General features: G+C 48.4%; 1 protein-coding gene across 2 annotated transcripts in view; it reads left to right on the top strand.

The window, feature by feature from the left end:
* Positions 1–24,973, top strand: part of LOC123773105 (Brahma-associated protein 60) — a 201,009-nt gene that overhangs the window by 34,192 nt on the left and 141,844 nt on the right. For both annotated transcript variants that reach the window (XM_069315598.1, XM_069315597.1), the window contains exon 3: positions 4,329–4,461. In XM_069315598.1, the coding sequence (XP_069171699.1) occupies positions 4,329–4,461 (133 nt within the window). The remainder of the gene's footprint in view (positions 1–4,328; positions 4,462–24,973) is intronic.

Raw genomic sequence — 24,973 nt, 5'->3', positions numbered from 1 at the left:
TATATATATATATATATATATATATATAATGTATATATATATAATGTATATATATATACATATATAATATGTATATATATATACATATATAATATGTATATATATATATAATATATATATATATACATATATATAATATATATATATACATATATATATATATTATATATATATATACATATATATATATATATATATATATATATATATATATATATATATATATATATATATATACATATATATACATATATATATATATACATATATATACATATATATATATATATATATATATATATATATATATATATATATATATAGATAGAGGAAGGGAGTACCACCTCTAGCTGGAAGAAGGGGGACCCATAGCCTCGGAGGAAACCACGCATAACGCATTAGAGGGAATGTTTAGATCCCCTCCAATACAGTTTGTGTGCGCTTTTCTCCTACCACCCCCTTCCTTGAATATTTTTTGTGCTTTATTATGCATTTATTATATATATATATATATATATATATATATATATATATATATATATATATATATATATATATATATATACAGAGCACCACTTGGTTTCCGAACTTTAGTTATCCGAAACTTCCAGTTTCCCGATTGGGGTTGGGGAGTCATGCTTCCCGAACAAAGTTCGGGTAGGAAGGGGTCCGCCAAGCGTCACGCCGGCTTGTGGTGGTGGGTGGGCGATGGTCCAGTTTGCCCACTGTGACTTCACAGATTCACGGCCTATTATTCCGATTATTTTGAATTGCCATAAGGCTGGAATGTTCATTCTGTGCTTTTGTTTTACATATCTGCACAATCAAGAAACATCTGTGCACCATGTTGGCTCCAAATGCACGCATTGCGTCAGTGATGGCTGACTGGTGGGTGGATGGACGATGGAGTTTAGGTGGGAGGCAGTATGAATGAGGGGGGGGGGAGAATCAGTGAGAGAGGGGGGGAGAGAGATGCTAGGAGGGAGGGGGAGGTAGGGAGAGATGTTAGGAGGGAGGGGGAGGTAGGGAGAGATGTTAGGAGGTAGGGAGAGATGCTAAGAGGGAGGGGGAGGTAGGGAGAGATGCTAGGAGGTAGGCAGGAAGGGATGGTAGTAGTAGTGAGAATTAGGGAGGGAAAGGCAGGCTGGCAGGCACAGGCAGGCAGGCTGGCAGGCACAGGCAGGCAGGCACAGGCAGGCAGGCTAGCTTGCAGGCAGGGAGTGAGTGGTAGTCACGCGGTTGAACCGCGTGACCTTGAGAGATGGGATGTAGGGGGGCGGGTGGTTTGTTGGTGGTGGGGGTGAGACCGGCTCATTCCCGAAGATAAGCCTAACACACACTACCCGTTAGCATGATGGCAGGGAGGGAGGCAGGCTGGCTGGAAAGGAAGCAGGCTGGCAGGCTGGGAAGGAGGCAGGCTGGCAGGCTGGAAAGGAGGCAGGCTGGCAGGCTGGGAAGGAGGCAGGCTGGCAGGCTGGGAAGGAGGCAGGCAGGCAGGCTGGGAAGGAGGCAGGCTGGGAAGGAGGCAGGCTGGGAAGGAGGCAGGCTGGGAAGGAGGCAGGCTGGCAGGCTGGGAAGGAGGCAGGCTGGCAGGCAGGGAAGGAGGCAGGCTGGCAGGCTGGGAAGGAGGCAGGCTGGCAGGCAGGGAAGGAGGCAGGCTGGCAGGCTGGGAAGGAGGCAGGCAGGCAGGCTGGGAAGGAGGCAGGCAGGCAGGCAGGAAGCGATATATGGGTGTTGAAGTGAGCCGTGAACCACGTGACCTTTGAGAGAGTGTGTGTGTGTGTGTGTGTGTATGGGTTTGGGGTGGGGGGTGGGGGTGGTGTGTCGGTGGTGGGGGGAGAGGGGGAGGTGTGTCGGTGGTGGGGGGAGAGGGGGAGGTGTGTCGGTGGTGGGGGGAGAGGGGGAGGTGTGTCGGTGGTGGGGGAGGGACCGGCTGACTCCGTAAGCCTAACCACACTCCACAGACCTGTGACCCAGATTTGTTTCTTAAATGTACAGTACATCATCGTAAATTTTAGGCAGGATGTTCCTGCAGGCTGGCAGGAAACATCCAGAGGATGTTTGCCAGACGTCTTAATAATCAGTTAGGAACAATTAAGGACTTTTATAAAGCGGATCAGGACTTCACTTATTGATGAGTACAATCAAAACACGGTCGCATTTACGCCATGAACCTGAAGATTTTTTTCCCTAGAGTTTTTTTCATAAATTTTTCGGAAAAATTTCTTTTTACATTTCTAGTTTATTTTTTCCCCTCTATTTCTCGTATACGAACTTACATGTTAACCGACGGGTCTCGTCCCCAAGGGGTTCGGAAACCAAGTGGTGCTCTGTATATATATATATATATATATATATATATATAATATATATATATAATATATATATATAATATATATAATATATATATATAATATATATATATATATATATATATATATATATATATATATATATATATATATATATATATATATATATATATAAATAAATAAATAAAATTTTGATTGGTATACTGGCTGGCAGTGCCAAAAGTTATCATAGAGGTCTGAATGGGACCCTGGCATGCTGTTCTCTTTTTAATTCTTGCAACCCCGACGAGCCTATGTTCATTCCATATCCCCAGACTATTACCTCCATTATTTGGGTGAGGCTGGGCCCACATATCTGGTCTCCATCTTTGGAGAAACTGACAAACAGACATTCTCTTCTACAGATTGGTGGTGATATTGCTCTTTGTGGAAGTTTAGAAAAAAGTAATATCATAATTTTAGCAGTACAGTAGACTAGATTATTGATACTACTGTACTGATTACTTTCCCCACTGCACTGCGCCTTGAGGCTCTCAACAGGTGGTGCACAACACCCCTCAGGGTTCTTATAGTTAATCAAGGGCAACATTCCCGGGTGTGAGAGCCTCAGTACTGAGTTAGCAACCAATTCTGGCGCATGCAGCATGAGCTAGCAGCATTGCTGTTCAGCTTTCGACCACAGCATCGCCTAAAATTTTCCAAATATATGTATCTAGTATTATTTATCGATGATAGTATTACAGAAGAGCCTGACTGTGGTAGACTGTGTTCAGCGTTCAGATATCAGAGAGTAAATGCCGTTGAAGATGTTCACAGTGCTAGCCACAGCACTCTGCCATTATTTCATCCATCTAAAATTCTTCAAGCAATTCCTCATGTTCCTTTACAAAATAAACATAGGGAAAATTATTCATTTACATGATTTAGTGACTAGGATTCTGATAAAAGCAGGATTGTGGTGAGAATTAGCGTTGTGAATAAACTGTGGGAGGGGTACTGTTGGTAAGGGAGAGAGGAAGAGGTGGCATCGTTTGCTGGCTGTACATGTTATTGAACATGTTATTGTCTGGAATCATCACACCAGCTTAGTGGTTTGCTATGGTGAACACAAATGTAGATACTTGTATATAACGTGTGTATAGAGTGTAATAACAACAAAAGGCTTATGTTGGGAGGAGCCATTTAGGTGAGGGAGTGAGTTAGGCTGTCTGCTGTGTGACTTGTCATGCAGTGACCACTATGCTGTTTGGACACTATATTAACTTAGTTTTACAGTTATGGTGAATAAAACAGGTAGATAGTTACATATAATGTGTATATAGTGTAATTACACCACAAACATTATTGTGAGAGGAGTAATGCTGGCAAGTTAGGTGTTGAAGAAGTGGCTTGGTGTGGCAGCTCACTCTTGTTTTTTGCGCTCACCATACGAACTTAGTGGTTCGCCATGATGAACACATATGTAGATAGGTATATATAATGTGTGTATATAGTGTAATAACAGCCTAAAACACTGATTGATCATAGAATATAATATATATGTCACATATATGAGCCCCATAATTTTGATCATAGTGATGTTCCACACATTGAACTATATAAATTCCACAAATTGCACACTTTTGAATAATATTACAGCATAGAACCAGGGAAGATACAAATGAGAAACATCAAAATAGTTGTGAAATACTGTATTATATTCGCGGCAACTGCCGTCTCACGGGATGGCCGGGCCTAGTGACCCTGAGCGCTCCATCGCTCAGCGGCCATAATATGCTCAACTTCCTAGCTCCATCACGATTAAAGTATGTCACATACAATATTTTTTTTTTAGTTTCCCGTGATCAGAGAATGCATTTTAACAATAAAAGAAGAGAAAGTAATTTTTTGGAAAGAATTTATTTTCGGTGCACCTCGGATGTGTCGTATTTTAATGCAGAGCAGTGCAGTGGTTAAGTTCTTAAGCTTCATGTCTTGTTCTTATGGCCTCTCATAGTAATACTTTTAAATCCACAGTGGAGGAGGTAGTGGGGGCAGCAGTGGTGGTGGTGGACCTCCACCTACCAACCAGGGAGGTGTCCCTTCAGACTATTCCCATGGAAGTTCTAAGAAGAAGAAGAAATTAGCAGAGAAGATTCTACCACAGAAGGTATGTTGATATTGAGTAGCAATGCTGTAAAGTTGTTTAACCCCTTGACTGTGCAGCCTCCAGATATGACCCCACCCCCCCCAGTGTGCAGGAAATAAAATCTCTGGAAACAAATTCTTTTCTGTTTTTAAAGTGTCAAAAACCCTTCCCTGAGTAAGGGTATAGTAACAAGGTCGAAATTGTAAGTACTTTAGCTGCTATAGGGTCCATAAGTTCGTGCGTGATGTCATCATTTCCTGGTCGCCCGTGGCATACGCCCCCGGGGCCGGTAGGGCGCTCGGGGCAGGATGCGCGAGTTGTCACGAATATATTTTTGTTCGTTTTCTACGCACAGTTCCAAATACATTTTATATGCTTTTACATGCCAATCCTATGTATAATGAACACGTAAACTATATTATGGCAGTAGAACATCTGTACTGTCCGAAGACACTGTGTTATGTGCATGACACATGTGTACACATATCCTACACATATTTCCATTGTATTATGCTAATTTATGTATATATACAGATTATTTGCATACTATTACACACTATATACATTCACCATGAACACACTCAGAACTCTGCGAGTGTCAGCTGCCACACCCTCACTCCTCCAACATCCAGTCTCTCCCTCACTCCTCCATCTTACTCGCCAACATTGCTCCTCCCACCATACTGCTATTGTTTGTATTACTATTATTACTCCCTATTTACACATGTTATGTATACCTATCAACATGTTTTATTCACCAGAACTATGAATGTAAGCCAAAAAGTAAGTTGTGTCCAAACTTTACAGTGGCCAGCATACACTGCATGAGAAATCACACAGCAGCTAGCAGACGATGCTACGATTACGTCACCTTACCTTACCTTGAGGTGCTTCTCGGGCTTAGCGTCCCCGCGGCCCGGTCGTCGACCAGGCCTTCTGGTTGCTGGACTGATCAACCAGGCTGTTGGATGCGGCTGCTCGCAGCCCGACGTATGAGTCACAGCCTGGTTGATCAGGTATCCTTTGGAGGTGCTTATCCAGTTCTCTCTTGAACACTGAGGGGTCTGCCAGTTATGCCCCTAATGTGTAGTGAAAGCGTGTTGAACAGTCTCGGGCCTCTGATGTTGATAGAGTTCTCTCTCAGAGTACCTGTTGCACCTCTGCTTTTCAACGGGGGTATTCTGCACATCCTGCCATGTCTTCTGGTCTCATGTGATGTTATTTCTGTGTGCAGGTTTGGGACCAGCCCCTCAATTATTTTCCACGTATAGATTATTATGTATAATCATAATACACCCACCTGCGCTCAAGGGAATACAGATTTAGGCTCTTTAGTCGGTCCCAGTAGTTTAGATGTTTTACTGAGTGGATTCTAGCAGTAAAGGATCTCTGCACACTCTCCAGGTCAGCAATTTCTCCAGCTTTGAAAGGGGCTGTCATTGTGCAGCAGTACTCCACTCTAGAGAGCACAAGTGTTTTGAAAAGTATCATCGTCGGTACAGCATCTCTAGTGTGAAAAGTTCTTGTTATCCAACCAGTCATTTTTCTTGCAGTTGTGACGGCTACTTTATTGTGTTCTTTAAAGGTAAGGTTTTCCGACATGAGTACACCCAGATCCTTTACATTGCCTTTTCGTTCTGTTATGATTTGCCCAAGTTTTGTACGTGGTTTCCGTTTTTATATTTTCATTTTTTCCATAGCGCATGAGCTGGAACTTCGTTAAACACCATATTATTTTCTGTAGCCCATAGAAAGACCTGATCTACATCTAATTGGAGGTTTGCCATGTCCTCTGTGTTGCCTACTATCATGAAAGATCCTAGTGTCATCTGCAAAGGATGATACAGTGCTATAGGTTGTATTCTTGTCTATGTCCGATATGAGGATGAGAAAAAGTACTGGAGCAAGCACAGTACCCTGGGGGACTGAGCTCTTCACTGTTGATGGGCTGGATTTTATTTTGTTGACTATTACACATTGGATTCTGTTAGTCAGGAAATTGTAGATCCATCTGCCTATTTTTCCGGTAATTCCTTTTGAACGCATGTTATGTGCAATAACACCATGGTCACATTTATCAAAAGCTTTTGCGAAATCTGTGTAAATTACATCAGCATTTTGTTTCTTCCATAGCATCTAATGCCATATCATAGTGGTCCAGCAACTGCGACAGGCAATAGCGCCCTGTTCTGAAACCATGTTGTACGGGGTTATGGAGATGCTGTGATTCCATGTATTTTGTGATCTTACTTCTTAGCGCACTCTCAAATTTTTATGATGTGCAATGTTAGTGCTATCGGTCTGTAATTTTTTGCCTCTGCCCTATTTCCTCCTTTATGGAGTGGTGCTATCTCTGCTGTTTTTAGTATGTCACGGATAACGCCAGTATCTAGGCTTTGTCTCCACAGAATGTGAAGGGCCTGCGATAGTGGTTCGTTTCGTTTCCTGGTGAGGGAGGTGAAACCTCCCTCACCAAAACCGCTCCTCCCAAAATACTCCTATTGCTGTTACTATACTATATACGCCCATTGTATATACCCATGTACACGTGTGTTCACTAAGCTAGTATGATGAACAAAACAAAGGGGCTGCCACACACATTTAGACATTAAATGAAAAGTTCCAAAGTGTGTTTGTACAAAATGAAATCTTCAGAGAACCAGATGCAATATGAATTCCAGAGAACAACATAGAGCGGATAGAGGTGTCTAGAGATGAAGTGGAAAATATGCTAAAGGAGCTCGGTAAGAACAAAGCGGCTGGCCCAGATGGCGTTTCACCATGGGTTCTGAGAGAATGTGCATCTGAGCTCAGCATTCCACTTCACCTGATCTTTCAGGCATCCCTGTGTACAGGAATCGTAGCAGACGTGTGGAAACAGGCTAACATAGTTCCAATCTACAAAAGTGGCAGCAGGAAAGACCCCCTCAATTATAGACCTGTATCATTGACGAGTGTAATAGTGAAAGTATTGGAAAAGCTAATCAAAACTAAATGGGTAGAACACCTGGAGAGAAATGATATAATATCAGACAGACAGTATGGTTTTCGATCTGGAAGATCCTGTGTATCGAATTTACTCAGTTTCTATGATCGAGCCACAGAGATATTACAGGAAAGAGATAGTTGGGTTGACTGCATCTATCTGGACCTAAAAAAGGCTTTTGACAGAGTTCCACATAAGAGGTTGTTCTGGAAACTGGAAAATATTGGAGGGGTGACAGGTAAGCTTCTATCATGGATGAAAAATTTTCTGACTGATAGAAAAATGAGGGCAGTAATCAGAGGCAATGTATTGGAATGGAGAAATGTCACAAGTGGAGTACCACAGGGTTCAGTTCTTGCACCAGTGATGTTTATTGTGTACATAAATGATCTACCAGTTGGTATACAGAATTATATGAACATGTTTGCTGATGATGCTAAGATAATAGGAAGGATAAGAAATTTAGATGATTGTCATGCCCTTCAAGAAGACCTGGACAAAATAAGTATATGGAGCACCACCTGGCAAATGGAATTTAATGTTAATAAATGTCATGTTATGGAATGTGGAATAGGAGAACATAGACCCCATACAACCTATATATTATGTGAGAAATCTTTAAAGAATTCTGATAAAGAAAGAGATCTAGGGGTGGTTCTAGATAGAAAACTATCACCTGAGGACCACATAAAGAATATTGTGCAAGGAGCCTATGCGATGCTTTCTAACTTCAGAATTGCATTTAAATACATGGATGGCGATATACTAAAGAAATTGTTCATGACTTTTGTTAGGCCAAAGCTAGAATATGCAGTTGTTGTGTGGTGCCCATATCTTAAGAAGCACATCAACAAACTGGAAAAGGTGCAAAGACATGCTACGAAGTGGCTCCCAGAACTGAAGGGCAAGAGCTACGAGGAGAGGTTGGAAGCATTAAACATGCCAAAACTAGAAGACAGAAGAAAAAGAGGTGATATGATCACTACATACAAAATAGTAACAGGAAATGATAAAATCGACAGGGAAGATTTCCTGAGACCTGGCACTTCAAGAACAAGAGGTCATAGATTTAAACTAGCTAAACACAGATGCCGAAGAAATATAAGAAAATTCACCTTCGCAAATAGAGTGGTAGACGGTTGGAACAAGTTAAGTGAGAAGGTGGTGGAGGCCAAGACCGTCAGTAGTTTCAAAGCGTTATATGACAAAGAGTGCTGGGAAGACGGGACACCACGAGCGTAGCTCTCATCCTGTAACTACACTTAGGTAATTACACACAGTGAGGCTACCTCGATTCTCTCCCTTGCTCCCTCACCACAATTCCTCCTCCCACAATACTACGCACATATGTACATTGGTATATACACACATTGTATATACCCATGTACATATGTGTTCACCATAGCGGACCACTAAGCTAGCAAAAGCAAAACAAAGGGGCTGCCACACAACACAGTGAGGCTACCTCGATTCTCTCCCTTGCTCCCTCACCACAATTACTCCTCCCACAATACTACGCACAGTGCTTATTATCAACACAATCCTGCTGTTATCACAATACTGGTATCTAAATCCTGTAAATACATAATTGACTACAAGTTTATTTTGTAAAGGAACCTAAGAAGTCGTTTGAAGATTCCTAGATGGACGAAATAATGCTGTGGTGCTGTGGCTAGTGCTTTGAACATCGTGAACAACATTGAATCACTAATATTTGAACATTGTACACGGTCATTATCACACTCAGGCTCTTCTGTAATACTATCATGGTTAAATAATACAAGTTATATATATATTTTGACATTATTAGGTGATGCTGTGGTCACAAGCTGAACAGCAGTGCTGTGAGCTCATGCTGCGTGCGCCGGCCTTGGTTGTTCACTCACTACTGAGGCTCTCGCACCAGGGAATGTGGACCACAATATTTTTTAAAGATGGCATCTGTTTACAAGGGCCCTGAGGAAGCTAATGTGAACCCCATGTAACCGCGGGAGTTTTGAATGGAACGTGAAAAATACAAATACCTGGAGGCGCGTAGCGCACCCCAGACGTGGGCCTGCAGGCGCGTTGCGCAGTTAAAAGGTTAAAGCAAAACAACAAAATAAGTGCAATCCTAGAATCAGTTTTCTAACCTTAGAGTTGGCATGTGTTTTCACTTGCAGTCACTCTAATGTGTTTGATCCTATTGATGACTTTATTCACCTTGCATCACCACTTAACCCCCTTAACTGCGTGGCCTCCAAATATGACACCCCCCCCCCATCCAGTGTGCAGGAAATAAATTCTCTTGAAAAACTTCTTTTCTTCTTTTGAAAGTCTCAAAAACCCTTCCCTGAGTATGGGTATAGTAACAGAAGGTCGGAATTGTGCGTAGTTTGGCTGCTATAGGGTCCGTAAGTTCATGCGTGATGTCATCATTCCCTGGTCGCCCGTGGCGTACGCCCCCGAGGCCGGTAGGGTGCCTGGGGCAGGATGCACGAGTTGCCGCGAATATATTTTTGTTCATTTTCTGCGCACAATTACAAATACATTTTATTTGCTTTTACGTGCCAATCCTATGTATAATGAATACGTACACTATATTATGGCAGTAGAACATCCGCACTGTCCGAAGACACTGTGTTACGTGCTTGACACGTGTACACATATCCGGCACATATTTCCATTGTATCATGCTAATTTATGTATATATACAGTCTATTTACACACTATACACTATCACACTCTATATACATTCACTAGTAACACACTCAGAACTCCGCGAGTGTCAGCTGCCACACCCTCACTCCTCCAACATCCAGTCTCTCCCTCACTCCTCCAACATCTTACTCGCCAACATTGCTCCTCGCACCATACTGTTATTGTTTGTATTACATTATTTACACATGTTATGTATACCTATCTACATGTTTTATTCACCAGAACTATGCAAGTAAGCTGGTATTGTGTCCAAACTTTACAGTGGCCTCCATACACTGCATGAGAAATCACACAGCAGCCACCAGATGATGCTATGATTACGTCACCTCCCTCACCAAAATAGCTCCTCCCAACATACTCCTGTTGCTGTTATTACACTATATACACACATTGTATATACCCATGCACATATGTGTTCACCATGGCGAACCACTAAGCTAGTATGATGAGAGAACAAGAGTGGGTGCCCCACACACAGTGAGGCTACCTCGATTCTCTCCCTCGCTCCCTCACCATAATTCCTCCTTGCACAATACCATGCATAGTGCTTATTACCACCATAATCCTGCTGTTATAGCAATACTGGTCAATCCTGTAAATACATAATTGACCAAGATTATTTTGTAAAGGACCCTAAAAAGTCGTTTGAAGATTCCTGGATGGACGAAATAATGCTGTGATGCTGAGGCTAGTGCTGTGAACATCGTGAACAACATTGAATCACTAATATTTGAACATTGTACACAGTCATTATCACACTCAGGCTCTTCTGTAATACTATCATGGCTAAATAATACAAGTTATATATATATTTTGACATTATTAGGCGATGCTGTGGTCACAAGCTGAACAGCAGTGCTGTGAGCTCATGCTGCGTGAGCCAGCCTTGGTTGCTCACTCAGTACTGAGGCTCCCACACCCGGAAATGTGGACCACGATTTTTTTTTAAAGATGGCGTCTGTTTACAAGAGCCCTGAGGAAGCTGATGTGAACCCTACGTAGCCGCCGGAGTTTTGAATGGAACGTGAAAAATACAAATACCCAGAGGCACATAGCGCACCCCAGACATGGGCCTGCAGGCGCGTTGCGCAGTTAAAGTGTTAAGAGTCTCGTACGTTTGATCTCCCACATTGCTCTTTTAATGAATATTCTGTTGGCATTCTTTAAAATTTTCTTTTCTTCCGCCTATCTGTGTTCCCTGTTTTTTTTCCCCCTCTGCTGTCCCCAGCTGGCTGTTCTTGTTGAGTTAACTCTCATTCTTTCCAGCATTCTTGTTTTTTGTGATAGCAAGTTATTATTGCTTTACTTTTTGAGAATGAAACCATCATGGTAATTTCCTTTGGAAAGTTTCTAGGGTAAAGTTGCTGCTCTTTGGACATGGCACTGAAAAAGCTGTGACCCCTGCCCCAGTACATTGAACCAAACATCTAAACTGAGAGGAACTTTTTGAATATAGATTGCCACTTGCTTTCTGAACCCCTCGGGACTGAGACTGAATGGATAATCTGTTGTGTGGTGTGATAAGTGGACCGTTATCCTGAAAAGCTAGGGGAAAAAATTGAGTTTTATTGCAGAGATTTGACAGTGTTATGTTTGTACTCACCTCATTGAGAAATTCTGGTCCGCTTCTTAACTTGAAGATTATAGTTGACGAAGCATTGTTATTTAGATAGAAAAGGTGGTGGTGGTGGATAACGTTAGTGTTGGGTTGACTGAAGTGGAGAGTAATGTTGATGAGGCAACCTCAGCAGACTGCCTTTCACCATGTACTCTTATGTACCTAATGCCATGGCAGAGTTTAAAGCTTCTGAGCCATCTATTAGTGTATGAACACTGCTCAAGTGGTGCTGTGTACAGTCACTGGGCAAACTAATTCCAGCTTTATTGCACATTTCTGGGGGGAGCCCCGTCGGCTCCCCGGAGCTATCCCAGGCTGATATGCTAATGTCAGACTTTGACATCAGTCATGTGTATGGAGTTCTTAGGCCTACCGGGGACCATGGCCAGAACCGGGCCCCCTCAGAGAGGCAAGGGAAGCAATGACCTATAGAAGCCCCCATGTGGTTGGAAGCATTCTATGTCTGCCATCGACCGGAACAGACACCCAGAAAGGTAAGCGCCTCAAAACAAACCCCTATTCTGGTTAAAATTGCGACCAAAAGCCAAACTAGTGGATAGAACTCCCCATCAGAAAACAAGCAAACTAGTGTGACGTCACACGCCGCCGCGCCGCTGTCTGCGCAGCTCCCCCCTCCCCGGGAGGGGGAAGGGGGAGCCCCAGACCCTCCACGCCGGCTACCCACACCTCAGTTCTTGAGGCTGATGCTATAGGCGAAGGTCGTGTGCTCTGGCTCCAGTGTCGCTACAGCACTGTGCTTTGCGTGTGGTGTTTGTTTTTGTGGGTGCGAGAGCCAGGAGTTATCTTCAGTACTCGGGCTGCATGCGCCTAGGGCTTCCTTACCTTGGTGCCCTGTAAGTACTGCCCTTGGGGCTTGGGGCCACCTTCCACAGGCTCCTCGGGGTCTGCCTCTGCTGGTTCATTTTACCCTTTTGGTTTTTCGGCCGCCTGTTAGGCTCTTGGGTGTTCTATTCTCCCTTGTTACTGGCAGGTAAGAGGCAGTTTGCACTGGTAGGAGTGCAGGGTGTTGCACAGCTTGTATTCCCGACATAGCAGCCAGCTCTGTTCCTTGGGGTTCGCTGTCCTCTTGCGGGGTTTTGTTTTTCTTTTTGTTTTTGGCTGGTGGGGGGTTCTGTCATATTATTCCATTAGATTTTGCCCTTCCACTGTTCTCCTCGGTGGCGCCCCCTGCTAGGTCCCGGTGAGTGTACACGTCCCTGGCGTACAGCTATAGAAGTTCGCTTGGTAGTTTTGGGCACTGGTTAGCAGCGCCCTGCCTGGGACTACCTGAGCGCGACTCCTCTTAACCCTTAAACTGCGCATCACATCATATGACGTGGTAGACGTTGTTCCAGTCAACTTGCGCATCACGTCATGTGACGTGTTGGAGTACTACGCAAGATTTAAATGGCCCGTGGATACACAGGGTTCACCACACCTTCATCAGGGCTCTTGTAAACAGACGCCATTTTTTTTTTAAATCATGGGCCAAACTCCCGGGTGTTAGGGGCCTCAGTATTGAGTGAGCAACCAAGCCTGATGCATGCAGCATGAGCTAACAGCACTGCTGTTCAGCTTGTGACCACAGCATCGCTTAAAAAGGCCATAATATACTTGTTCATGCTATTATGTAGCTATGATATTATTACAGAAGACCCCTGACTGTGATAAAACTGACCAGGGTTCTGATAATAGCAGGATTGTGGTGATATTTAGCGCTGTGCTCCATGGAGGGAGGAGTAATGCTGTGGGAGGGGAGGGTAGTGGCCTTGTCTTTTGACTGTGTATGGCCACCTTTTATTGACTGCACTCACCATACCAGCTTAGTGGTTGGTTCGCTATGGTGAACACAAATGTAGATACTTATATATAACGTGTATGGAGGGTATAAACAGCAAGAGGAGAAGGTTGGGAGCCGCTATTTTGGTGAGGGCGGTGGCGTCGTCTGCACGACGCCAGGACTTGCGCGCCCGGGGCCTTTTGGCTTCGGCCTTGCGGTTCTTTTCCCTCCTGGAGCTGTCCTCGGATTGGCTCGTGGAGGATGTGAGGTCGCTTGGGTCCATCCCAGGGTCCGGCACCTTGTCCTCGGCTGCGCGTTTGTCGGCTGTCTTGTTGAAACTGTTCACGCCGAATTTACGGGATGCGGTTTCCCTGTTTTATGCTTCCCGTCTCGCATGTCGGCAGACGGTGCTGGGTTCCTCCGTGGAATCTGCTTGGGCTCTGGCTCTTAGGCGTTCTTCACCTTTTTGTCCTCTTCTGTTTGAGGAGTCGGCCGTGGCACAGTTTATTCAGGCTGTGTTGGCAGCTTGTCGTCTGATGTCGGACTTGTTGGTTTTCCAGGGGTCCCGGGGTGGGTCTTCCCGGAAGGGTCGTGCCAGGGCTCAGGGTTCCTCTTGTCTTGGTAGGCCTCTGTTGTCAGGTTCGGGTTCGGCTCCTGCTCTGGACCCTCCCTCATCTGGTTACCTGGTTGATACCTGGTTGATGGGGTTCTGGGAGTTCTTCCACTCCCCAAGCCCGGCCCGAGGCCAGGCTCGACTTGTGAGAGTTTGGTCCACCAGGCTGTTGCTTGGAGCGGCCCGCAGGCCCACATACCCACCACAGCCCGGTTGGTCCGGCACTCCTTGGAGGAATAAATCTAGTTTCCTCTTGAAAATGTCCACGGTTGTTCTGGCAATATTTCTTATGCTTGCTGGGAGGACGTTGAACAACCGTGGACCTCTGATGTTTATACAGTGTTCTCTGATTGTGCCTATGGCACCTCTGCTCTTCACTGGTTCTATTCTACATTTTCTTCCATGTCGTTCACTCCAGTACGTTGTTATTTTACTGTGTAGATTTGGTACTTGGCCCTCCAGTATCTTCCAGGTGTATATTATTTGATATCTCTCTCGTCTTCTTTCTAGTGAGTACATTTGGAGGGCTTTGAGACGATCCCAATAATTTAGGTGCTTTATTGCGTCTATGCGTGCCGTATATGTTCTCTGTATTCCCTCTATTTCAGCAATCTCTCCTGCTCTGAAGGGGAAAGTGAGTACTGAGCAGTACTCAAGACGGGACAACACAAGTGACTTGAAGAGTACAACCATTGTGATGGGATCCCTGGATTTGAAAGTTCTCGTAATCCATCCTATCATTTTTCTGGCTGTCGCAATATTTGCTTGGTTATTCTCCTTAAACGTTAGGTCGTCAGACATTATTATTCCCAAATCCTTTACATGCTGTTTTCCTACTATGGGTACATTTGATTGTGTATTGTACTCTGTATTATGTTTAAGGTCCTCATTTTTACCGTACCTGAGTACCTGGAATTTATCACTGTTAAACATCATGTTATTTTCTGATGCCCAGTCGAAAACTTTATTAATATCAGCTTGAAGTTTTTCAATGTCCGCAGCCGAGGTAATTTTCATACTGATTTTTGTGTCATCTGCAAAGGATGATACGAAGCTGTGACTTGTATTTTTGTCTATATCTGATATGAGAATAAGGAAAAGCAGCGGTGCAAGGACTGTACCCTGAGGTACAGAGCTTTTCACTGCACTTGGACTAGATTTTATATGGTTGACAGTAACTCGCTGAGTCCTGTTTGACAGAAAACTGAGTATCCAGCGTCCTACTTTACCGGTTATTCCCATTGACTTCATTTTGTGTGCTATCACGCCATGGTCACATTTATCGAAAGCCTTTGCGAAGTCCGTGTATATCACATCAGCATTCTGTTTCTCTTCTAATGCCTCAGTGACTTTGTCGTAGTGCTCAAGTAGCTGTGAGAGGCACGATCTTCCCGCTCGAAATCCATGTTGGCCTGGGTTGTGAAGGTCATTGGTCTCCATGAAATTGGTGACCTGACTCCTAATCACTCTCTCAAATACTTTTATGATGTGCGATGTTAGTGCAACTGGTCTATAATTTTTTGCCAATGCTTTGCTCCCTCCCTTGTGTAGAGGGGCTATGTCTGCTACTTTAAGTGCATCTAGTATCTCCCCCGTGTCCAAGCTCTTCCTCCACACTATACTGAGTGCCTGTGCTACCGGCACTTTGCATTTCTTTATAAATATTGAATTCCATGAGTCTGGACCTGGGGCCGAGTGCATGGGCATGTTTTCAATTTCTTTTTCAAAATTTAGTGCGCTCGTGTTTATATCTGTTATATTTACAGGGGTTTGAATATCCCGCATAAAGAAATTGTCTGGATCTTCCACCTTCATGTTGTTTATTGGAGTGCTAAACATGTCCTCATACTGCTTTTTTAGGATTTCACTAATTTCTTTGTCATCCTCCGTGTATGAACCTTCACTTGTACGAATAGGTCCAATACTGGCAGTGGTTTTTGCTTTTGATTTCGCATATGAGAAGAAATATTTTGGATTTTTCTTTATTTCCTGAATTTCTTTCTGTTCTAACTGCCTTCAGTTTCATATGAGTGTTTCAATTTCCGCTCGATTTCTTCAATCTCCCTATTTAAATTATTCCTTCTTTGACGGGAAATTCGTGTCTGCATAAGCAGTTCCGTTATTTTTTTCCTGCGTTTATAGTGTCGTCTGCGTTCTCTTTCTACGTTAGATCTCTTTCTGGCTTTCCTCAACGGAACATGTTTCAGACAGACTTGATACGCTTCTGAAGTCAGTTTCTCTATTCCTTCTGTAGGACTTGTATTATTTACAACAGTTCCCCATGGAATGTTTGTAAGGTCCCTGTTTATTATCTCCCAGTCTATCTTTTTATTATTAAAATTGAATTTACTGAATAGCCCCCCTTGCTTTATCAACGTTTTAAGTCTATTCTGAGTATTGATGGTCGTTTGCACTTCAATGAGTTTGTGATCTGAGTATGTGGTATCTGATATCGTAATGTCTCTGATAATGTCTTCATTGTTCGTAAAGACCAGATCTAGAATATTTTCATTTCTCGTTGGCTCCGATATCTGCTGATTGAGTGAAAATTTGTCACAGAATCTAAGTAGTTCTCTAATCTGTGGTTGGTTCGGTCCTGATAGATTTCCTGGTATAATATTATTGTTTGCTATTTTCCACCTGAGACTAGGCAAGTTGAAGTCACCTAGGAAGATAATATCAGGTACAGAGCACCACTTGGTTTCCGAACCCCTTGGGGACGAGACCCGTTGGTTAACATGTAAGTTCGTATACGAGAAATAGAGGGGAAAAAATAAACTAGAAATGTAAAAAGAAATGTTTCCGAAAAATTTACGAAAAACACTCTAGGGGAAAAAAATCGACAGGTTCATGGCGTAAATGCGACCGTGTTTTGTTTTTACTCACCAATAAGTGAAGTCCTGATCCGCTTTATAAAAGTCCTTAATTGTTCCTAACTGATTATTAAGACGTCTGGCAAACATCCTCTGGATGTTTCCTGCCAGCCTGCAGGCACATCCTGCCAGCCTGCAGGCACATCCTGCCAGCCTGCAGGCACATCCTGCCAACCTGCAGGCACATCCTGCCAGCCTGCAGGCACATCCTGCCAGCCTGCAGGCACATCCTGCCAACCTGCAGGCACATCCTGCCAACCTGCCTGCCAGCCTGCAGGAACATCCTGCCAGCCTGCAGGCACATCCTGCCAGCCTGCAGGCACATCCTGCCAACCTGCCTGCCAGCCTGCAGGAACATCCTGCCAGCCTGCAGGCACATCCTGCCAGCCTGCAGGAACATCCTGCCAGCCTGCAGGCACATCCTGCCAACCTGCCTGCCAGCCTGCAGGCACATCCTGCCAACCTGCCTGCCAGCCTGCAGGCACATCCTGCCAGCCTGCAGAAACATCTTGCCAGCCTGCAGGCACATCCTGCCAGCCTGCAGGCACATCCTGCCAGCCTGCAGGAACATCCTGCCAGCCTGCAGGCACATCCTGCCAGCCTGCCTGCCAGCCTGCAGGCACATCCTGCCAGTCTACAGAAACATCCTGCCAGCCTGCCTGCCAACCTGCAGGCACATCCTGCCAGCCTGCAGGAACATCCTGCCAGCCTGCCTGCCAGCTTGAGTGCCAGCCTGCAGGCACATCCTGCAGGCACATCCTGCCAGCCTGCCTGCCAGCCTGCAGGCACATCCTGCCAGCCTGCAGAAACATCCTGCCAGCCTGCCTGCAGACGCATCCTGCCAGCCTGCAGGCACATCCTGCCAGCCTGCCTGCCAGCTTGCCTGCCAGCCTGCAGGCACATCCTGCCAGCCTGCAGGAACATCCTGCCAGCCTGCAGGCACATCCTGCCAGCCTGCCTGCCAGCCTGCAGGCACATCCTGCCAGCCTGCAGAAACATCCTGCCAGCCTGCCTGCAGACGCATCCTGCCAGCCTGCAGGCACATCCTGCCAGCCTGCCTGCCAGCTTGCCTGCCAGCCTGCAGGCACATCCTGCAGGCACATCCTGCCAGCCTGCAGGCACATCCTGCCTAAAATATACGATGATGTACTGTACATTTAAGAAACAAATCTGGGTCACAGGTCTGTGGAGTGTGGTTAGGCTTACGGAGTCAGCCAGTCCCTCCCCCACCACCGACACACCTCCCCCACCCCCCCACCCCAAACCCATACACACACACACACTCTCAAAGGTCACGTGGTTCACGGTTCACTTCAACACCCATATATCGCTTCCTGCCTGCCTGCCTCCTTCTCAGCCTGCCTCCTTCTCAGCCTGCCAGCCTGCCTCCCTCCCTGCCATCATGCTAACGGGTAGTGTGTGTTAGGCTTATCTTCGGGAATGAGCCGGTCTCACCCCCACCACCAACAAACCACCCGCCCCCCTACATCCCATCTCTCAAGGTCACGCGGTTCAACCGCGTGACTGCCACTCACTCCCTGCCTGCCAGCCTTCCTGCAAGCTAGCCTGCCTGCCTGCCTGCCTGCCTGCCTGTCTGCCTGCCTGCCTGCCTGCCTGTGCCTGCCAGCCTGCCTTTCCCTCCCTAATTCTCACTACTTCCATCCCTTCCTGCCTACCTCCTAGCATCTCTCCCTACCTCCCCCTCCCTCTTAGCATCTCTCCCTACCTTCTAACATCTCTCCCTACCTCCCCCTCCCTCCTAGCATCTCTCTCTCCCCCTCTCTCACTGATTCTCCCCCCCCCCTCATTCATACTGCCTCCCACCTAAGCTCCATCGTCCATCCACCCACCAGTCAGCCATCACTGACGCAATGCGTGCATTTGGAGCCAACATGGTGCACAGATGTTTCTTGATTGTGCAGATATGTAAAACAAAAGCACAGAATGAACATTCCAGCCTTATGGCAATTCAAAATAATAGGCCGTGAATCTGTGAAGTCACAGTGGGCAAACTGGACCATCGCCCACCCACCACCACAAGCCGGCGTGACGCTTGGCGGACCCCTTCCTACCCGAACTTTGTTCAGGTAGCATGACTCTCCAACCCCAATCGGGAAACTGGAAGTTTCGGATAACTAAAGTTCGGAAACCAAGTGGTGCTCTGTATCGGGTTCTCCAAATTTTCAAGGCTATTCTCTATTTTGCTTATCTGTTCTGTGAATTCCTCAGCCGTTGCATCTGGCGGTTTGTATATTAGTATAATCACTAAATTTATTTTCTCTATTTTTAATCTCAGTACCTCTACCACCTCATTTGTAACGTTTAGGAGCTCCGAGCATACAAGGTCTTCCCTAATATACAGACCCACTCCTCCATGTGACCTAATTTTCCTATCACACCTGTATAGGTTATATCCTGGAATCCAGATCTCACTGTCCAACAATTCCCCTGCATGGGTTTCTGTGAAAGCTCCAAATACTGCATTTGACTCCGTGAGGAGGCCATTTATGAACTGTACTTTGTTGTTTGTTCTTGTTTTCAGTCCTTGTATGTTGGCAAAGATGAATGAGGTTACTCTATTAGTGATAGTTTGAATGGGAGACTTTTTCGGCAAGTCCATTATTCGTGGACATAATGAGTTTGTTCTGACCAGTACTGATTGTTGTAGGGCAGTTTTCTGTTGTGGTTGGCGCGGTGTTCGCTCTGTGCGGGGCTCTGGGTCTCGTAAGGGTTGGCGGCCCTTTCGCGGTTTGCCCCATTGACGGGGCGATGGGGGGGGGGAGGCTTGCGCTGTTTGCCCGCGCCTAGTCCCACGATTCGTGGGCCTTTTGGGTCATGTTTGGCGGTGTGCAGTGGCGTTAGGTGGCCCCTCCTCCCTTGGGGGGGTCGGGGCTGGCAGGGCAGGTTTTTTCCCCTGCGCTCTGTCGAGTTGTCTTGGAGTGGGTACGCTTGGGCGTCGTCGAAACGACGTCGTCCCTCAGATGGGTTTCCCGTCTGTTTCCGGTTCCGAAACGGGACTGCGTGGACCTGCGGTTCATTCTGGACTTGTCCCGTCTGAACCCCTGGGTTCATTGCCCCTCCTTTCGGATGACTACGCTGTCTCAGGTTCGGCTCCTCTTGGAGCCGGGATGGCGCTTGGATGGTGTCCCTGGACCTTTAGGACGCTTATTGGCATGTCCCGATTCTTCCGCGGTTCAGGGATTGACTCGGTTTTGTTGAGGGGCGTCTAAGTTACTGCTTTCGTTGTCTCCCGTTCGGGTTGAACCTGGCACCTCGCGTGTTCACGCGCCTTACACGGGTTGTGGTGGCTCGTTTGCGTCTCCTAGGTGTTCGGGTGTTGGCCTACCTCGACGACTGGCTGGTTTGGGCTCCCAGCCGGTCAGCTTGCTTGCTAGCCAGGGATTTGGTTCTTTCCCAGCTCGCCGAGTTCGGGTTCTTGGTGAACTGGAGGAAGTCCCATCTGGTTCCCTCTCAGGTTCGGACTTGGCTGGGTCTCGTTTGGGACTCTCGAACCGCCTCCTTGTCTCTCCCTCCAGAATCTCTCCTGCGGCTGCGGTCCCGCCTTCATCTGTTTCTGGTGGGCCCTCGGGTCACCCGGCGGTTGCTCGAGGGGCTGTGCGGGAGCCTGAACTTCGTGATGGTGGTCTACCTGCCGGGTCGGGTTTGGCTTCGTCGGCTGTTCTGGTTCCTTTGGGGTCCCCCCTTCTGCCTCTCTCGCGATCGCAGAGTTCGACCCCCGGGGGCTTTGCGTCAGTTGCTGCGTCACCGGCTTCCTCTTCGGGTTTTTTGCGGTTCAGTCCTTTGGCTCCTACCCGAGACCTCGCCTGATGTGTACACGGATGCGTCGTCTCTCGGCTGGGGGTTTGTGACCTGTGCTCACCAGGCCGGCCAGGGGCGTTGGGATCCGTCCTTCCGTCGAGCTCACAGCACGGGGCGGGAGTTCGCGGCAGTGTGGTTCGCTCTTGGGAGGATTCGGGTGGCCCGCGGATCGATGATTCGGCTCCATTCGGACTGCTCTCCTGTGGTTCGTTGCCTGAACCGCGGGGGTTCAATGCGGTCCTTGTCTCTTTGGGGTTGGTTGCTTCGGGTGACTTGTCTGCTGAGTTCTCGGGGTTTGGCGTTCCTGGCGGTTCACGTACAGGGAGTGTCCAACGTCTTGGCCGACGCCCTGTCTCGCTTTGTTCCCCTCTCCACGGAGTGGACGGTCGGCGATGAGTCCTTCCATTGGCTTTGCCAGACGTTCGGGTGCCCCGAGGTGGACCTCTTCTTATCGGCGTGGTCGCGGCGTCTTCCCGTGTATGCGGCCCCCTTCCCCGATCGCAAGGCCGTCGAGGTCGATGCCTTTCAGCTAGACTGGTCGAGGTGGGGGTTCCTGTACCTCTTTCCCCCAGTTTGGCTGTTGCTCCAGGTCCTGACTCGCTTAGAGACTTACTAGGGGAGAGTTGTCCTTCTGGCCCCTTGGTGGCCGGCCCCGCCTTGGTTTCAGGTGCTGGTTGTTCAGTGTCCGAACCCGAGGGTTTTCCTGCGGCTCCGCCTCTTTTAGCAGATCGGGCCGGTACGTCACGTGGCTGGTTCGATCTTCTCAAGTCTAAGCGTATGGGTTTTCTGGGGGGAGCCCCGTCGGCTCCCCGGAGCTATCCCAGGCTGATATGCTAATGTCAGACTTTGGCATCAGTCATGTGTATGGAGTTCTTAGGCCTACCGGGGACCACGGCCAGAACCGGGCCCCCTCAGAGAGGCAAGGGGAGCAATGGCCTATAGAAGCCCCCGTGTAGTTGGAAGCATTCTATGTCTGCCATCGACCGGAACAGGCACCCAGAAAGGTAAGCGCCCCAAAACAAACCCCTATTCTGGTTAAAATTGCTACCTAATACCGAACTAGTGGATAGAACTCCCCAACCGAAAACAAGCAAATTAGTGTGACGTCACACACTGCCGCGCCGCTGTCTGCGCAGCTCCCCCCTCCCCGGGAGGGGGAAGGGGAAGGGGGAGCCCCAGACCCCCCGCGCCGGCTACCCACACCTCAGTTCTTGAGGCTGATGCTATAGGCGATGGTCGTGTGCTCTGGCTCCGGTGTCGCTACTGCACTGTGCTTTGAGTGTGGTGTTAGTTTTGTGGGTGCTTGGATGGTGTCCCTGGACCTCCGGGACGCTTATTGGCATGTCCCGATTCATCCGCGGTTCAGGGACTGGCTCGGTTTTGTAGTGGGGCGTCTGAGTTACCGCTTTCGTTGTCTCCCGTTCGGGTTGAACCTGGCACCTCGCGTGTTCACACGCCTTACACGGGTTGTGGTGGCTCGTTTGCGTCTCCTAGGTGTTCGGGTGTTGGCCTACCTCGACGACTGGCTGGTTTGGGCTCCCAGCCAGTCAGCTTGCTTGCTAGCCAGGGATTTGGTTCTTTCCCAGCTCGCCGGGTTCGGGTTCTTGGTGAACTGGAGGAAGTCCCATCTGGTTCCCTCTCAGGTTCGGACTTGGCTGGGTCTCGTGTGGGACTCTCGGACCGCCTCCTTGTTTCTCCCTCCGGAGTCTCTCCTGCGGCTGCGGTCCCGCCTTCGTCTGTTTCTGGAGGGCCCTCGGGTCACCCGGCGGTTGCTCGAGGGGCTGTGCGGGAGCCTGAACTTCGCGATGGTGGTCTACCCGCCGGGTCGGGTTTGGCTTCGACGGCTGTTCTGGTTCCTTCGGGGTTCCCCCTTGCGCCTCTCTCGCGATCGCAGAGTTCGACCCCCGGGGGACTTGCGTCGGTTGCTGCGTCACCGGCTTCCTCTTCGGGTTTTTCGGGGTTCAGTGCCTTGGCGCCTACCCGAGCCCTCGCTCGATGTGTACACGGATGCGTCGTCTCTCGGGTGGGGTTTTGTGACCAGTGCTCACCAGGCCGGCCAGGGGCGTTGGGATCCGTCCTTCCGTCGAGCTCACAGTACGGTGCGGGAGTTCGCGGCAGTGTGGTTTGCTCTGGGGAGGATTCGGGTGGCCCGCGGATCGACGATTCGGCTCCATTCGGACTGCTCTCCGGTGGTTCATTGCCTGAACCGCGGGGGTTCGATGCGGTCTTTGTCTCTTTGGGGTTGGTCGCTTCGGGTGACTCGTCTGCTGAGTTCTCGGGGTTTGGCTCTCCTGGCGGTTCACGTACGGGGCGTGTCCAACGTCTTGGCCGACGCCCTGTCTCGCTTCGTTCCCCTCTCCACGGAGTGGACGGTCGACGACGAGTCCTTCCGTTGGCTTTGCCAGACGTTCGGGCGCCCCGAGGTGGACCTCTTTGCGTCGGCGTGGTCGCGGCGTCTTCCCGTTTATGCGGCGCCCTTCCCCGATTGCGAGGCCGTTGGGGTCGATGCCTTTCGGCTCGACTGGTCGAGGTGGGGGTTCCTGTACCTCTTTCCCCCGGTTCGGCTGTTGCTCCAGGTCCTGACTCGCTTAGAGACTTACCGGGGGAGAGTTGTCCTTCTGGCCCCTTGGTGGCCGGCCCGGCCTTGGTTTCAGGCGCTGGTTGCTCGGTGTCCGAACCCGAGGGTTTTCCCGCGGCTCCGCCTCTTTCAGCAGATCGGGCCGGTACGTCACGTCGCTGGTTCGATCTTCTCCTCGAGTCTATCATCTCCTCTATGGTGATCAGGTGGCCTCCTTGTTGGTGTCCCACCTGAGGGCTTCTTCTCGGCGGCAGTATGAAGTTTCCTGGCGGTCCTTCCGTTTCTTTTTGCGTCTTCGTCGTGTTAGCTCCTTGTCTGTTCGGGTGGTCTTGTCCTTCCTGTCGTGGTTGTTTCAGGACCGTCATCTTATGCCTAACACTGTCGCTTCGTATCGTGCGGCGCTGGCGGAGCCGCTTCAGCTTGCTTTCGGTATCGATATTACGTCTGCGCCGTTTCGCAAGCTGTCTCGTGCGTTGTTTCACCTCCGGCCTGCTCATGCGTCGCCTGAGCCGTCCTGGTCTTTGGACAGAGTGCTCGCTTTCCTTTCATCTCCTCGTTTCGTTGTGGCCCCTTCGGTCCAGGATTGTTTTTCCAAGGCACTTTTCTTGTTGGCTTTGGCCTCTGGGGGTCGGGTAGGGGAGCTTCATGCTCTCCTCCGGCGCAGGGGCTTCTGCTCTTTTGGTCGTGGTGATAGTTTTGTTCGTTTGCAGCCGTCTCCTTCTTTTCTGGCGAAGAATGAGACTGCTGCGTTCCGGAGGGGTCCATGGGTGGTTGATGCTTGGTTGGTCAGGCCGGGGGTGCATCATGTTTTGTGTCCGGTTGCGGCGCTTCGCCGTTATTTGCGCGCCACGGCTTCTGTGTCCGGGGACGCGCTGTGGGTTGATCCGGTTTCCCTTCTTCCCTGTTCGCGGGTTCGGGTCTCTCAGGTCGTCCGCAGGGTTATTAGGTCTAGCCAGCCTGCGGTCTATCCCCGTGCCCATGACGTTCGTAAGTTCGCGGCTCTTGCTGCCGTCTTTGGGAATATGTCTTGGTCTGATATTCGGGCGCGGGGATTTTGGCGGTCGAACAGGGTCCTGGCTGCTCGTTACCTTGTGAATGTCCCTGGCCCTCGTCGGGCCTGTGTTGCTTTGGGTCGGCGGTTGCAGCCAGTTGTCTCGGCTTCGAGTTGAGGGGTGAGCGACGACCGCCTCCCGGGTAAGTCCCTCTTTTTCTGTCTGTGGGTAGTTAGCTCCGGGGAGCCGACGGGGCTCCCCCCAGAAAACCAGCGTTGAATGTAATGAAACGCCATTTTCTGGGTGAGTCCCCGAGGCTCCCCGGCATCCCTCCCTCCCTCCGGTCGGCGGTTTTTCGCGTTTTTGACATCCAGCCTCAAGAACTGAGGTGTGGGTAGCCGGCGCGGGGGGTCTGGGGCTCCCCCTTCCCCCTCCCGGGGAGGGGGGAGCTGCGCAGACAGCGGCGCGGCAGTGTGTGACGTCACACTAATTTGCTTGTTTTCGGTTGGGGAGTTCTATCCACTAGTTCGGTATTAGGTAGCAATTTTAACCAGAATAGGGGTTTGTTTTGGGG

The sequence above is a fragment of the Procambarus clarkii genome, chromosome 81 (assembly GCF_040958095.1).
Source record: "Procambarus clarkii isolate CNS0578487 chromosome 81, FALCON_Pclarkii_2.0, whole genome shotgun sequence".
Lineage (NCBI taxonomy): Eukaryota > Metazoa > Arthropoda > Malacostraca > Decapoda > Cambaridae > Procambarus > Procambarus clarkii.
This window is presented reverse-complemented; position numbering and strand designations above follow the sequence as displayed.